Here is a 14,150-nt window from a genome sequence, read left to right as displayed (position 1 = left end):
GAGAGAGAGAGAGAGAGAGAGAGTGTGTGTGTGTGTGTGTGTGTGTGTTAGGAACAGCCCCAAAGACCAATAGACGGAGGTCTTTCTCGGGGAGGATGGGGCCAGCATCTGTGTCCCCAGTGAGCTGCTGCTGGTGGAAATGTGACTGCGTTCTCCTGTATGTTACTGTAAATGCTTTCTAAGAATACGTGTTCGTCTTGTCACAAGGTCGGCTTGTTTGGACGTCTCGGCAGTTTTCCAGTGAGGGGGCTGCCGATGGCCACACGGCTGCTGCTCTGTGAACACGCCGAGAAGCTGGCCGCCGCCATCGTCCTCAAGAACCACCACTCGAGGCTTTCCGACCTTGTGAACACAGCGATACTGATGGCTTTAAACAAGAGGGACTGCGACATCCCGTGCAACCTGACCCCCGCAGACGTCTTCTTCAGAGAGGTGAGATGAGACCCGTCCCCCCCTTAGGGCGGCTCTGGAGCGCTGTGCCATTTACGGGACGGGCCCCTGGCGAGGAAAGGATTGAGGACAAAAGATCTCCTGGAAGTTTTAAATTGGACTCCATGTTTTCTGGGTAAATTATCCCTCAAAAGTATCACTCGTTTATCACTTTCCCTGTAAGTTAGGGCTCGTAAAGATGACCAGAGAGTCTTCCCTGTCACGTCTGGACGTTTTCCTGTGTTTCTCCACACCACGTCTTGACTCTGCCCCAGAGGGCATCTCCACGGTGGGCTCCCCTGTCCCCCGGCTTCTGTTGTTTTGATGAAGGTGCAGCACCATCAGGTCAGAGCTTGGAGCTGTCGTCCCCAGCTTCCTTCCTTGCTGCTACACCTGTTTGCTGTGCCTGCTGTCAGACCAGGCTCCTCTCAGGCCGCCCTCTCCGCCCCTCCAGCCACTGCTCTGTCCCAGTGCTCCTTGAGGCCTGGACCTAATCGTGGCTCCCCGTCTTGCTAGCCTGGGGCTGCACCATCCCGCCTTGGTCCCCTGACTCCCGCCCACATCTTTGTAAACAATCCCTTCACTAAACTCTCCTCAGCTGCCTGCTGGGATCCTGCTCTACACCTCACTTTTAAAGTCAGATTTATTTTCAGAGGAAAAGAAAAACCTGCTGTAAACTTGGGAGGGAGAAAAGATGAAGGTGCTGGCCAGCTGGTGGCAGCTGGACACTGGTCAGAGCACACAGCTCTGGTGCCTGAGTGACACCTCACAGCCTCATGAAAGGCAGGGCTGACTTTCCCGTCTCCCTTTACAGGTGTTGATGCCAAGACCCAGGGGCCGGTTGACACAGCTGAGACCACAGACCCTGGCTCTGAGCCACCGTTCAGCAGGCTGTTTTGGGTGTGCTAGTCAGTTGCTTCAGGAGTTTATAGTCCTTCACTAGGGCTGTTTCTTCTCCCTTTTGTGGCGTTATCTGAGTTTAGAAACAGTGCTAGCTCTTCCCCCAGCTCTGTGGAATTTGGAATTGTTTTTTTGCATTTGGAAAGCTTTTCTGTTTGGTGCCTCTAATTTTATCTTCTTCCTCGTGGAGTCTGGCTGTCATCTAGCATCTAACAGCCTGTGCCAAGTGTCTCTTCTACTCTGAATATTTGACGTACTGCAACCAAAAATAAGACACTGACCTATGTTCAGTTCTATTGACTCCATAAATGTATTTAGTTTGAAGAAGGCCTCATTTTTATACATTTGGGCTTTTTTTCTAGGGAATGTAAGGCAAAGCACTTTTCTGTTTTATTTTTTTAATCAAGTATACCTGAAATCTGAATGAAAAAAAAGAAAGACAATTCACCTCAAATTTCATGATCTAACCAAACTGTTGTCATTTTTGTGTCCTTTTTTGTCTTTATTCATACATAATTTTACATGATAAAGTTTTTTTCTTTTTAAATTATTAATGACGAATTGAGCAAGAGCCTGGTTGCTTTTTCTGCTTTTGGATCAAAGTGCAAAGCATACTAGTTAATTAAGTATAAGTACATTTTTCCAATTAACTGGAAAAAAAAAAGAGTCTGGAAATTATCAATTGGATAAATACATAATTCATGAGTAGCACCGTAGGAATATGATAGAAAAAAAAAACAACTAAAAATGTGATTGGTTCCTCAAAAGAATGCTCCATATGGAAGATAGTCATGTTTAAGACTGTTTGCATCACCATTTATCTTAATTTCTCTTTACATTTACTGGTCTTAAGCTTCCTTTGGGTGAAGTTCTAAAGGTCCTCCCACATGGCATAACCATAATAAAAAGAGAGAGCTGAAGAGGGTATGCATGTGTTTAGCAAAAAAATATGTATCAATTTTTTTTTTCTTTTTACCTGTCCATCCACTTGGGAATGGTAAATTCCATTACAAACAGGTATGCATTTTAAGAGAAGAGCTGGTTAACCCAAGTCAGGCTCTGATTGGTGGGCTGTGTAGGGGAGATGTGATCTCACAGCCCTGGATAGACTCTGCTCGAGGGTTCACCCTCCACCTGTCGCCAGTCTGGAAGGAGCCCCCGCACCTCCTGGGGCTCTATAAAGCGAGTTAACTGCTTCAGAACAGGCCCTCAACAGTGTTGGTACAGCTTATGAGCAATGTTTGAAACCACTGAACATGTAACTCACGTGGTAAGGCTGTCTAGCAAGTGTCTTGGCATTTTATTTGCTTTTATATTATTTCCTGCCTTTTGTATCACATATGCTTTCATTCTCTTTTTCACATTAACAGTGTAAAAAATTCTTACAAATTCAATGTGCCAGAGGTTTCTTGCTAGGGCTGTTAGGATGCCTTTGACTGACATCAGAAATACTAAAGGAAGAAGAGTGATTTTGTTTGGGCTCCATTGTGCATGTGTTTATGATTGTTCCTTCAACTAGTTTGTAAGCTCCTTGAGGGCAGCAAATCTAATTTCCATTTCTTCTTATCTCTGAGTGTCCAATGCTATGCAAACTTTAAATGCCAAGTAAATATCCACTTGATAAATAAAGGGGGAAAAGCTTAACTGGGGGCTGAAACTGGAAACAAGTGTTTCAGTGCTTAACATTTTTGCACAGTTACCTTCATGTGTTAATTAATGACAAAAAATAGAACAGTTACAAGTTATGTATGTAGTTAGTTTCTGTGTAGCTACTGCTGTTCCACAAACATTTCTATTATGTCTAAAGAAAAGAAATTCTTCAAAGAAAGAAATTAGCAAGTTCATTGGTTGGATAACTATTTTAATCCATTAGTTCATTTGTTTAATTCATTACTTTGGGGTCTCGGCATTGTTATGTGACATCATTTGTAGCCTACTACTATTTAAAGGTGGCATTGAGCCCTCATAGCTATAATAAACACATATTTCAGTTACTTGATATTTAAATAAAAAATCTACCGGCTACCAATCCAGAATTTGCTTGTTTATCAGACTCAGTTATTTGGGCTCTCTACCTTTTAAAAGTTAGGAGATTCTAACTTTTCTTGGTTTTTAAATTTGTTTTCATCACTGACTGTCCCTTTGACTACTGAGCAGAGGGTGTGACTTAGTGAGGAAAGCCTGCTGAGTCAATTTCAGGCAGTTGTAATTGTCACCCATCAGCATGGTTTCTGTAACTAGTAGGTGCTGTCTCTGTCCTCCCTCAGGTGTCCCAGGTAGATACCGTCTGTGAGTGTTTACTGGAGCACGAGGAGCAAGTCTTGAAGGACACGTCCTTGGAATCAGTTGAATGGGCGGAGGTGGTGATCAGTGTGAACAGTATTCTCAAGGTACAAACGTATGGTGAAGATACCAGCAAATCAAAGCCCAGACTGGATAGAGGAGAACGTGGTCTCCATATTCCTACTTTGCATCACCAGTAATCCGTAATGGTTTAGCCATTTGTTAATTCCAAAAAGTTAGGAAAATCTCAGTCATTTTATCAGTCAGTTAATATACATTTGAGTGTTTGCCTTGTGCATGTTAAAAGTTTCTATTTGGTAGAATAAACCTTTGATTTGGAGAAGGACATGTATATCATTGCAAATGTCTGCTTTTTTTTTTTTTTTTTTTTTTTCCGGTACGCGGGCCTCTCACTGCCGTGCCCTCTCCCATTGCGGAGCACAGGCTCCGGACGCGCAGGCTCAGCAGCCATGGCTCACAGGCCCAGCCGCTCCGCGGCATGTGGGATCCTCCTGGACCGGGGCACGAACCCGCGTCCCCTGCATCAGCAGGTGGACTCTCAACCACTGCGCCACCAGGGAAGCCCCTGTCTGCCCATGGCTCCCAGGCCCAGCCGCTCCGCGGCATGTGGGATCCTCCTGGACCGGGGCACGAACCCGCGTCCCCTGCATCAGCAGGTGGACTCTCAACCACTGCGCCACCAGGGAAGCCCCTGTCTGCTTTTTAATTACACAAAAGCACACTACTTATATTATTGATTAAAATGTTTCATTTAATTTTAGCTCATGGAGTTTATAGTAATGGTTTTCCTAGTTCGGTTACCATAGTTTTCTAAAACTGAAGTTAAACTCTAGAGTAGAACAAATTTCAAATGCAGAAAGAATCAAGAAGTAGTCCTACAGGTCTGTGCCGAGTGATTTTTTGTAATAATAGACTTGATGTTTCAGATTATCTTGGAGATCCTGGGATCCCTTGCTTCCTGCATGTGATAACACATTTCATTTTCCAGGACATGCTGCAAGCTGCTAGTCATTATCGACAAAATAGAAACTCCTTGTATAGAAGAGAAGAGCCAGTAGAAAAAGAACCTGAGTATATTCCATGGACAGGTGAGACTGCAAGCACTGAGCCCAAATATACTGATTGATTAGCAGTTTTTCAAAATATATTTCTAATGGTCGGTTATTTTCGGAAGCCATATTGTTCTCCTAGTGCAAGTTTGTAAGTGAAATGAAAAATAACATAAGTGCCATCTCCAAAATGAGTAGTTCTTATGAAAATCACTTTATTGCCTTGGAATAATTTGTAGATCTCTCTGTAACTCATTTTTTTAAACTGGTACTCATGCATCTACTAGGTTTTAGTACGTATAGTTATTCATAGCAGCAGGCCCTGGATGTACTGACTGTATTTTTTGTTGATTTAATACAAGGAAGTAAGTGGAGTAGCATTAAAGGAATTTAGAAGGAAGAAGAATCATGTTTACCTGGCTTTGCTGAGGCCGTCCTCATAGAGAAGATGGGTTTGAACAGGACATAGAGAAGTATCAGCTGACCTCCTATTTGATTTCTTTTTCCATCCATCAAGGCTGACGGGATATAATTTTTAGGCAGTTGGTCTTTCCCGTAGCCATTATAGAATCCTTACTTGTCATATTATTTTGTGTGATTTTACAGCAACGAGTGGTCCTGCCGGCATCCGGACAGCAATAGTGCGCCAGCATGGGATTGTCCTGAAAATGGTTTATCCTCAGGCAGACAGCAACCTCCGAAACATTCTGACAGAGCAGCTGGTAGCACTAATTGATTGCTTCCTGGATGGTTATGTTTCTCAGCTCAAGTCTGTGGACAGATCCAGTGATCAAGAAAGATATAACAATCTGGAAATGGAATACCTGCAGAAAAGATCAGATCTCTTATCTCCGCTTCGTAAGTGCCTGATATTTAGTGAGGACTGTGGGTCTTGAGTCTGCAGAACGGATGTAGGAGCCAAATCATTCACGCAGTGTGTTATGCAGTGTAATGTCATTAACCCAGCTGTAGCTCAGAGCTTAAAGCAGAGCTTTCCCATGTACAGCTTTCTGTGTTCATTTATTCAGCCTCGTTGTCATTACTTACCAGGTAACAAGTGTCCTAGATGGTGTTAAAGGTGATTTAAAAATGAATAAATTAACAGCATTTGGAGACTGCTTACCATCTCAGACCTTCACAGGAACAGCTTAGACCGCAGGTAGAGCAGACAAAGGTCGTTCCAGGGTGGGGAGAGGTGGTACGGCTCTTCAGCGGAGGACACGAGACGGTCACAGCCAGGATTCAGGGAAGTAGTTTGTCTTGCTACATGAAGGAAGGGAATAGCATCTTAGGTGGAAAGTGATGAAGCAAGGGACTGAATTTACATTTTAATGAGTTTATATGGATTATGAAACTAAATGCCAGTAACTGGAAAGGTTTCTGTTAATTATTTTTAGTATATAATATGAGTAAAGGTAAAATTTCAAGGAATATATTTTTTATTACATATTAAGTTTTCACTAACAGGATTTTTTTCCATCTGTTCTCATTTCCGTAGTCACACTAGGCCAGTACCCATGGGCTGCTTCATTAGCAGAAAAATACTGTGACTTTGATATCTTAGTACAAATGTGTGAGCAGACCGACAACCAGACCAGACTGCAGCGCTACATGACACAGTTTGCTGATCAGGTAACGAACCCTGGGGGTGCAGGCAGGGGATCCTGTAAGAAGGCTTTACCATTTCAAATCTTACTTGGTGTTTTTGGAAGATGATACAGTCTTTTTGCAGATTACCAGATACTAATTTGTACATTATGTTTCTTTGTAAATAGGTAGACAATTCTTTATATATAAATATTACTGATGGATTCTTTGACCTTTGAAAAATATGTTAAGACTTTTATTTCTATTCTTATATTTTCAGTTATAATTAAAAGTACTTAGGGATACGGATATTGCTAGAGTTCTAAAGTTAGAGTAGAAGATCTTGGGAGCGTGGGATGCTACTTTTAGAGAGCTCAGATTTCCGTACACCTAAGATTCTTGTTTTCCTTCTTTGACATGCTTCCTGTTTTTGTTTTTGTTTTTTTATGTTTACTGTTTTGTTTTAAAGTTCGCATTGTGACACTATTCAGGTACATTTAAGTTGTTCCTTAAAGCCAGTCTATTCAGTCAGTTGATCTTTATGTACAAACTGATTTTTTTTCTTACTATAAAGGTAACATTGTATAAAATTCAGGAAACCACTATAAACAAAAAAGAAGATAAAAAAATCATTCATAATTCTACCACCCAGAGAGAACCCTTTTTAACATTCGGTTTGTATTCTTCTAGTCTTTTTACTCTACCAAACATGTTTTGTTAACCGCTTATTTCACTTAATACATAACAGACATTTGTCCATATCATTAAATATTACACAACCACATTTTTAATGTTGTTATGGTATTTCATGGACTGGATGTAACTTATTCGATCAGTACCTGATTGCTGGACATGGCTTATCTCGTATTTCACAATAGTGCTGAAGTAAGTACTTTGTGCCCATCATAATTTTTATTCTTTTTAAGGATTCTTATTCTCTGTTGACATTTCCATCCTTTTGTGCTTTGTTCCTTTTATTTTCTTTAATATGTTTACTAGTTATTTTAAGTCCTTTTGTGCTAATTCCAAAATGATCATTCTTAGGTCTGCTTCTGCTGCCTGCATATTCATATTTTTCTGCTGCTTATGTCTTACAATTTTTTTTATTATTATTTTTTTAATTTTTTTTTTTTTTTTTCGGTCGCGGGCCTCTCACTGTTGTGGCCTCTCCCATTGCGGAGCACAGGCTCTGGATGCGCAGACTCAGCGGCCATGGCTCACGGGCCCAGCCGGTCCACGGCATGTGGGATCTTCCCGGACCGGGGTACGAACCCATGTCCCCTGCATCGGCAGGTGGACTCCCAACCACTGCGCCACAAGGGAAAGCCCCTGTCTTACAATTTTTTTAAAACGTATTTATTTATTTTTATTTTGGCTGTGCCGGTTCTTAGCTGAGGCACATGGGATCTTCGGTGCAGTATGCAGGATCTTTTTTTTTTTTAGTTGCGGCATGCGGACTCTTAGTTGTGGCATGCATGTGGGATCTAGTTCCCCGACCAGGGATTGAACCCGGAAAAAAGAAGATAAAAAAATCATTCATAATTCTACCACCCAGAGAGAACCCTTTTTAACATTCGGTTTGTATTCTTCTAGTCTTTTTACTCTACCAAACATGTTTTGTTAACCGCTTATTTCACTTAATACATAACAGACATTTGTCCATATCATTAAATATTACACAACCACATTTTTAATGTTGTTATGGTATTTCATGGACTGGATGTAACTTATTCGATCAGTACCTGATTGCTGGACATGGCTTATCTCGTATTTCACAATAGTGCTGAAGTAAGTACTTTGTGCCCATCATAATTTTTATTCTTTTTAAGGATTCTTATTCTCTGTTGACATTTCCATCCTTTTGTGCTTTGTTCCTTTTATTTTCTTTAATATGTTTACTAGTTATTTTAAGTCCTTTTGTGCTAATTCCAAAATGATCATTCTTAGGTCTGCTTCTGCTGCCTGCATATTCATATTTTTCTGCTGCTTATGTCTTACAATTTTTTTTATTATTATTTTTTTAATTTTTTTTTTTTTTTTCGGTCGCGGGCCTCTCACTGTTGTGGCCTCTCCCATTGCGGAGCACAGGCTCTGGATGCGCAGACTCAGCGGCCATGGCTCACGGGCCCAGCCGGTCCACGGCATGTGGGATCTTCCCGGACCGGGGTACGAACCCATGTCCCCTGCATCGGCAGGTGGACTCCCAACCACTGCGCCACAAGGGAAAGCCCCTGTCTTACAATTTTTTTAAAACGTATTTATTTATTTTTATTTTGGCTGTGCCGGTTCTTAGCTGAGGCACATGGGATCTTCGGTGCAGTATGCAGGATCTTTTTTTTTTTTAGTTGCGGCATGCGGACTCTTAGTTGTGGCATGCATGTGGGATCTAGTTCCCCGACCAGGGATTGAACCCGGGCCCCCTGCATTGGGAGCATGGAGTCTTACCCACTGGACCACCAGGGAGGTCCCTTGCAATTTTTTAAATTGTATTTTGGACATTGTGTATAAAAGAACCATAAAGACGGAAATCAGTGCTGTTCTTTCCCCTGGGAGACAGGTAAGGTGAGAGGCAGATCACTCAATTCATCAAGAATAGAGGTGGGTCAGGGCTTGACTGCAGCTTCCGTTAAATTCATTCATTTCTGGTTTCAGATGTCTTATGGGGCTGGTGTGTTCCTTGCAGAATTCCCCCTTTAGTGGAAATATCTCTTAAGTACTGTGAGACTGCAGGACACTTTTGTCTTCCTTTCCAGCCCAGCCTCTCACACCACCCCAGCATCCAGCAAACGTCCTGTGGGGAAACTGGATGTGCCTCTCTAGATTCTGATTTATTGTGCCAGCCCACATGGACACGTGGCACCCAGTTCTGCCCCTGAGAATCTTTCATTCTGGAAGGATAGCGTCTCAGTACTGTCCAGTAGAACTTTCTGTGGTAATGGAGATCTTGCTCATATGTGCTGTCCCAAATGGAGTCTGTCCACAGATGGCCTTCAGGTACTTGAAATGTGACTGGTGTCTCTGAGGAACTGAACTTTACATTTTAGATTAAGTTAAAACAGCTACATGTGACCAGTGGCTGCCATATTATTGGACAGCACACATCTGTGTGACCCTGAGCAAGATCCCCTTTCTGAATCTGAATGTCCTCATTTGTTAAATGAGGTGATTTGAGGACCCTACAATGAAGGAAATGAGTGTTTACAACTGGATTTGTATTCTGGAGTCTAAGACCTTTGGGAGAAATTTAATACTTTATTATCAGAAATGTATTTTTTAAAATTGTATTACTATATATTATTGAATTCTTGGCTTTGTCCTTTATAGAATTTTTCAGACTTTCTCTTCCGTTGGTATCTGGAGAAAGGAAAGAGAGGCAAATTGTTATCTCAGCCTATTTCTCAGCACGGACAGTTGGCCAATTTTTTGCAAGCTCATGAACATCTCAGCTGGTTACATGAAATTAACAGCCAAGAATTAGAAAAGGTAAGAAGGATTCAGTTATATGGAGCAGATTTAGGCAATTTTTTGTTTAGTTTTAACTAGTTTAGTTTTTTGTAGTTAAATACTACTTATGGATTTTTTAAAAATGTGTATCTCCTATTCTGTCACATAATTTGATAAAAGTATTTTTCATTTATGATGGTATTGCCATTACTTGTTATATCTCAGTAAAAAAAAATGAAGACTATTGTGATTTGACTGTTATTACAGTAAAATAAAGCACAAAAACTTTAACACATAATTAGCAGTTATTGGCTTTTTTTGTAATGAGTATTTTCTTGTAATAAAAATGTTCAAATTATCAGTAAAAAGAGTACATGAATTAAAGTTTGTCCTTGACAGGGTGTTGAAGTGAGAGCAAATGTTGGGTTTTTTTTGTTTTTCTTTGGGTAGGCTCCTGTTACAGCCCTTTTTTTCTTTAACTGGGGTATAGTTGTTTTACAACGTTGTGTTAGTTTCTACTTTACAGCAAAGTGGAGTTTCCTGTGCTATACAGCAGGTTCTTACTAGTTATTTATTTTATACATGTTAGTGTGTATATGTCAATCCTAATCTCCCAGTTCATCCCACCCCCAACTCCCTACCCCCCGCTTTCCCCCCTTGGTGTCCATACGTTTGTTCTCTACATCTGTGTCTCTGTCTCTGCCTTGCACACCGGTTCATGTGTACCATTTTTCTAGATTCCACATATATGCATTAATATACGATATTTGTTTTTCTCTTTCTGACTTCACTCTGTGTGACCATATCTAGGTACATCCACGTCTCTACAAAAGACCTAATTTTGTTCCTTTTTATGGCTGAGTAATATTCCATTGTATATATGTACCATATCTTTTTTTTCCATTCGTCTGTTGATGGACATTTAGGTTGCTTTCATGACCTGGCTATTGTAAATAGTGCTGCAGTGAACAATGGGGTGCATGTGTCTTTTTGAATTATGGTTTTCTCTGGGTATATGCCCAGTAGTGGGATTGCTGGGTCATATAGTAGTTCTATTTTTAGTTTTTTAAGGAACCTCCATACTGTTCTCCATAGTGGCTGTATCAATTTACATTCCCACCAACAGTGCAAGAGGGTTGCCTTTTCTCCACACCCTCTCCAGCATTTATTGTATGTAAATTTTCTGATGATGCCCATTCTAACCCATGTGAGGTGATACCTCATTGTAGTTTTGATTTGCATTTCTCTAGTTAACGATGTTGAGCAGCTTTTCATGTGCCTCTTGGCCATCTGTATGTCTCCTTCGGAGAAATGTCTATTTAGGTCTTCTGCCCATTTTTTGATTAGGTTGTTTGTTTTTTTGATATTGAGCTGCACGGGCTGTTTATATATTTTGGAGGTTAATCCGTTGTCTGTTGATTCATTTGCAAATATTTTCTCCCATTCTGACACTTGTCTTTTTGTCTTGTTTATAGTTTCCTTTGCTGTGCGAAAGCTTTTAAGTTTCATTAGGTCCCATTTGTTTATTTTTGTTTTTATTTCCATGACTCTAGGAGGTGGGTCAAAAAAGATCTTACTGTGATTTATGTCAAAAAGTGTTCTTCCTATGTTTTCCTCTAAGAGTTTTATAGTGTCTGGTCTTACATTTAGGTCTTAAGTCCATTTTTTTTTTCTTGCGTTATGCGGGCCCCACACTTTGTGGCCTCTCCCGTTGCAGAGCGCAGCCTCCGGACGCGCAGGCTCAGTGGCCATGGCTTATGGGCCTAGCCGCTCTGCGGCATGTGGGGTCTTCCCAGACCGGAACACGAACCCGTGTCCCCTGCATCGGCAGACGGACTCTCAACCACTGCACCACCAGGGAAGCCCCTTCAATCCATTTTGAGTTTATTTTTGTGTATGGTGTTAGGGAGTGTTCTAATTTCATTCCTTTGCATGTAGCTGTCCAGTTTTCCCAGCACCACTTATTGAAGAGACTGTGTTTTCTCCATTGTATATCCTTGCCTCCTTTGTCATAGATTAGTTGACCACAGGAGCAAGGGTTTATCTCTGGGCTTTCTTCCTGTTCCATGGATCTATATTACTGTTTTTGTGCCAGTACCATACTGTCTTGATTACTGTAGCTTTGTAGTATAGACTGAAGTCAGGGAGTCTGATTCCTCCAGCTCCGTTTTTTTCCCTCAAGAATGCTTTAGCTATTCGGGCTCTTCTGTGTCTCCATACAAATTTTAAGATTTTTAGTTCTAGTTCTGTCAAAAATGCCATCAGTAATTTGATAGGGATTGCACTGAATCTGTAGATTGCTTTGGGTAGTATAGTCATTTTCACAATGTTGATTCTTCCAATCCAAGAACATGTATATCTCTCCATCTGTTTGTGTCATCTTTGATTTCTTTCATCAGTGTCTTATAGTTTTCTTAGTGTAGATCTTTTACTCCCTAGGTAGGTTTATTCCTAGGTGTTTTATTCTTTTTGCTGCAGTGGGATTGTTTCCTTAATTTCTCTTTCTGATCTTTCATACTTAGCGTATAGGAATGCAAGAGATTTCTGTGCGTTAATTTTGTATCCTGCAACTTTACCAAATTCATTGATGAGCTCTAGTAGTTTTCTGGTGGCACCTTTAGGATTTTCTATTTATAGTATCATGACATCTGCGAACAGTGACAGTTTTACTTCTTCTCTTCCAATTTGTATTCCTTTTATTTCTTTTTTTCTCTGACTGCCGTGGCTAGGACTTTCAAAACTACGTTGAGTAGTAGTGGCGAGAGTGGACATCCTTGTCTTGTTCCTGATCTTAGAGGAAATGCTTTCAGTTTTTCACCATTGAGAATAGTTTTTCACATTGAGAATTATGTTTGCTGTGGGTTTGTCATATATGGCCTTTATTATGTTGAGGTAGATTCCCTCTATGCCCACTTTCTGGAGAGTTTTTATCATAAATGGATGTTGAATTTTGTCAAAAGCTTTTTCTACATCTACTGAGATGATCATATGGTTTTTATTCTTCAATTTGTTAATATGGTGTATCACACTGATTGATTTGCATATATTGAAGAATCCTTGAATCCCCGGGAAAAATGCCACTTGGTCATGGTGTATGATCCTTTTAATGTGTTGTTGGATTCTGTTTGCTAGTATTTTGTTGAGGATTTTTGCATCTATATTCATCAGTGATATTGGTCTGTAATTTTCTTGTTTTGTAGTATCTTTGTCTGATTTTGGTATCAGGGTGATGGTGGCCTTACAGAATGAGTTTGGGAGTGTTCCTTCCTCTGCAATTTTTGGGAAGAGTTTGAGAAGGATGGGCATTAGCTCATCTCTAAATTTTTGATAGAATTCACCTGTGAAGCCATCTGGTCCTGGACTTTTGTTTGTTGGAAGATTTTAAATCATACTTTCAATTTCATTACTTGTGATTGGTATATTCATATTTTCTGTTTCTTCCTGGTTCAGTCTTGGAAGCTTATACCTTTCTAAACATTTGTCTATTTCTTTCAGGTTGTCATTTTTATTGGCATAGCATTGCTTGTAGTAGTCTCTTAGGATGCTTTGTATTTCTGCAGTGTCTGTTGTAACTTCTCCTTTTTCATGTCTAATTTTATTGATTTGAGTCCTCTCTTTTTCTTGATGAGTCTGGCTAATGGTTTATCAATTTTGTTTATCTTCTCAAAGAACCAGCTTTTAGTTTTATTGATCTTTGCTATTGTTTTCTTTGTTTCTGTTTCATTTATTTCTGCTCTGATCTTTATGATTTCTTTCCTTCCACTAACATTTTTTTTTCTTCTTCTTTCTCTGGTTCCTTTAGGTATAAGGTTAGATTGTTCATTTGAGATTTTTCTTGCTTCTTGAGGTAGGATTGTATTGCTATAAACTTCCCTCTTAGAACTGTTTTCACTGTTTCCCATAGGTTTTGGGTCGTCGTGTTTTCATTGTCATTTGTCTCTAGGTATTTTTTGATTTCCTCTTTGATTTCTTCAGTAATCTCTTGGTTATTTAGTAATGTAGCCTCCATGTGTTTGTGTGTTTTACGTTTTTTTCCCTGTAATCGATTTCTAATCTCATAGCATTGTGGTTGTGAAAGATGTTTGATATGATTTCAATTTCCTTAAATTTACCAAGGCTTGATTTGTGACCCAAGATGTGATCTATCTTGGAGAATGTTCCGTGTGCACTTGAGAAGAAAGTGTAATCTGCTGTGTTTGGATGGAATGTCCTGTAAATATCAATTAAATCTATCTGACCTATTGTGTCAGTTAAAGCTTCTGTTTCCTTATTTATTTTCATTTTGGATGATCTGTCCATTGGCATAAGTGAGGTGTTAAAGTCCCCCACTATTATTGTGTTACTGTTGATTTCCTCTTTTATAGCTGTTAGCAGTTGCCTTATATATTGAGGTGCTCCTATGTTGGGTGCATATATATTTATAATTGTTATACCTTC

General features: G+C 40.1%; 1 protein-coding gene across 7 annotated transcripts in view; it reads left to right on the top strand.

Annotated features, from left to right (window-relative positions):
- The window catches only part of NUP133 (nucleoporin 133), a 56,460-nt gene that overhangs the window by 28,237 nt on the left and 14,073 nt on the right, over positions 1-14,150 (top strand). For 6 of the 7 annotated variants that reach the window (XR_008616254.1, XM_007117307.4, XM_007117306.3 and 3 more), the window contains 6 exons: positions 208-432; positions 3,597-3,719; positions 4,622-4,721; positions 5,289-5,540; positions 6,181-6,314; positions 9,594-9,752. Coding sequence is in view for 6 of the 7 variants with exons in the window: in XM_007117307.4 (XP_007117369.1) it covers positions 208-432; positions 3,597-3,719; positions 4,622-4,721; positions 5,289-5,540; positions 6,181-6,314; positions 9,594-9,752 (993 nt within the window). In the remaining variant the exon portion in view is untranslated. Of the gene's footprint in view, positions 1-207; positions 433-3,596; positions 3,720-4,621; positions 4,722-5,288; positions 5,541-6,180; positions 6,315-9,022; positions 9,536-9,593; positions 9,753-14,150 lie in introns of those variants that run through there. The other variant, XM_028481708.2, reaches the window with a different exon arrangement.

This window comes from Physeter macrocephalus, chromosome 20 (assembly GCF_002837175.3).
Source record: "Physeter macrocephalus isolate SW-GA chromosome 20, ASM283717v5, whole genome shotgun sequence".
Taxonomy (NCBI): Eukaryota; Metazoa; Chordata; class Mammalia; order Artiodactyla; family Physeteridae; genus Physeter; species Physeter macrocephalus.
Note: the sequence above shows the minus strand (reverse complement) of the source record. Positions and strands in the feature narration are given on the sequence as shown.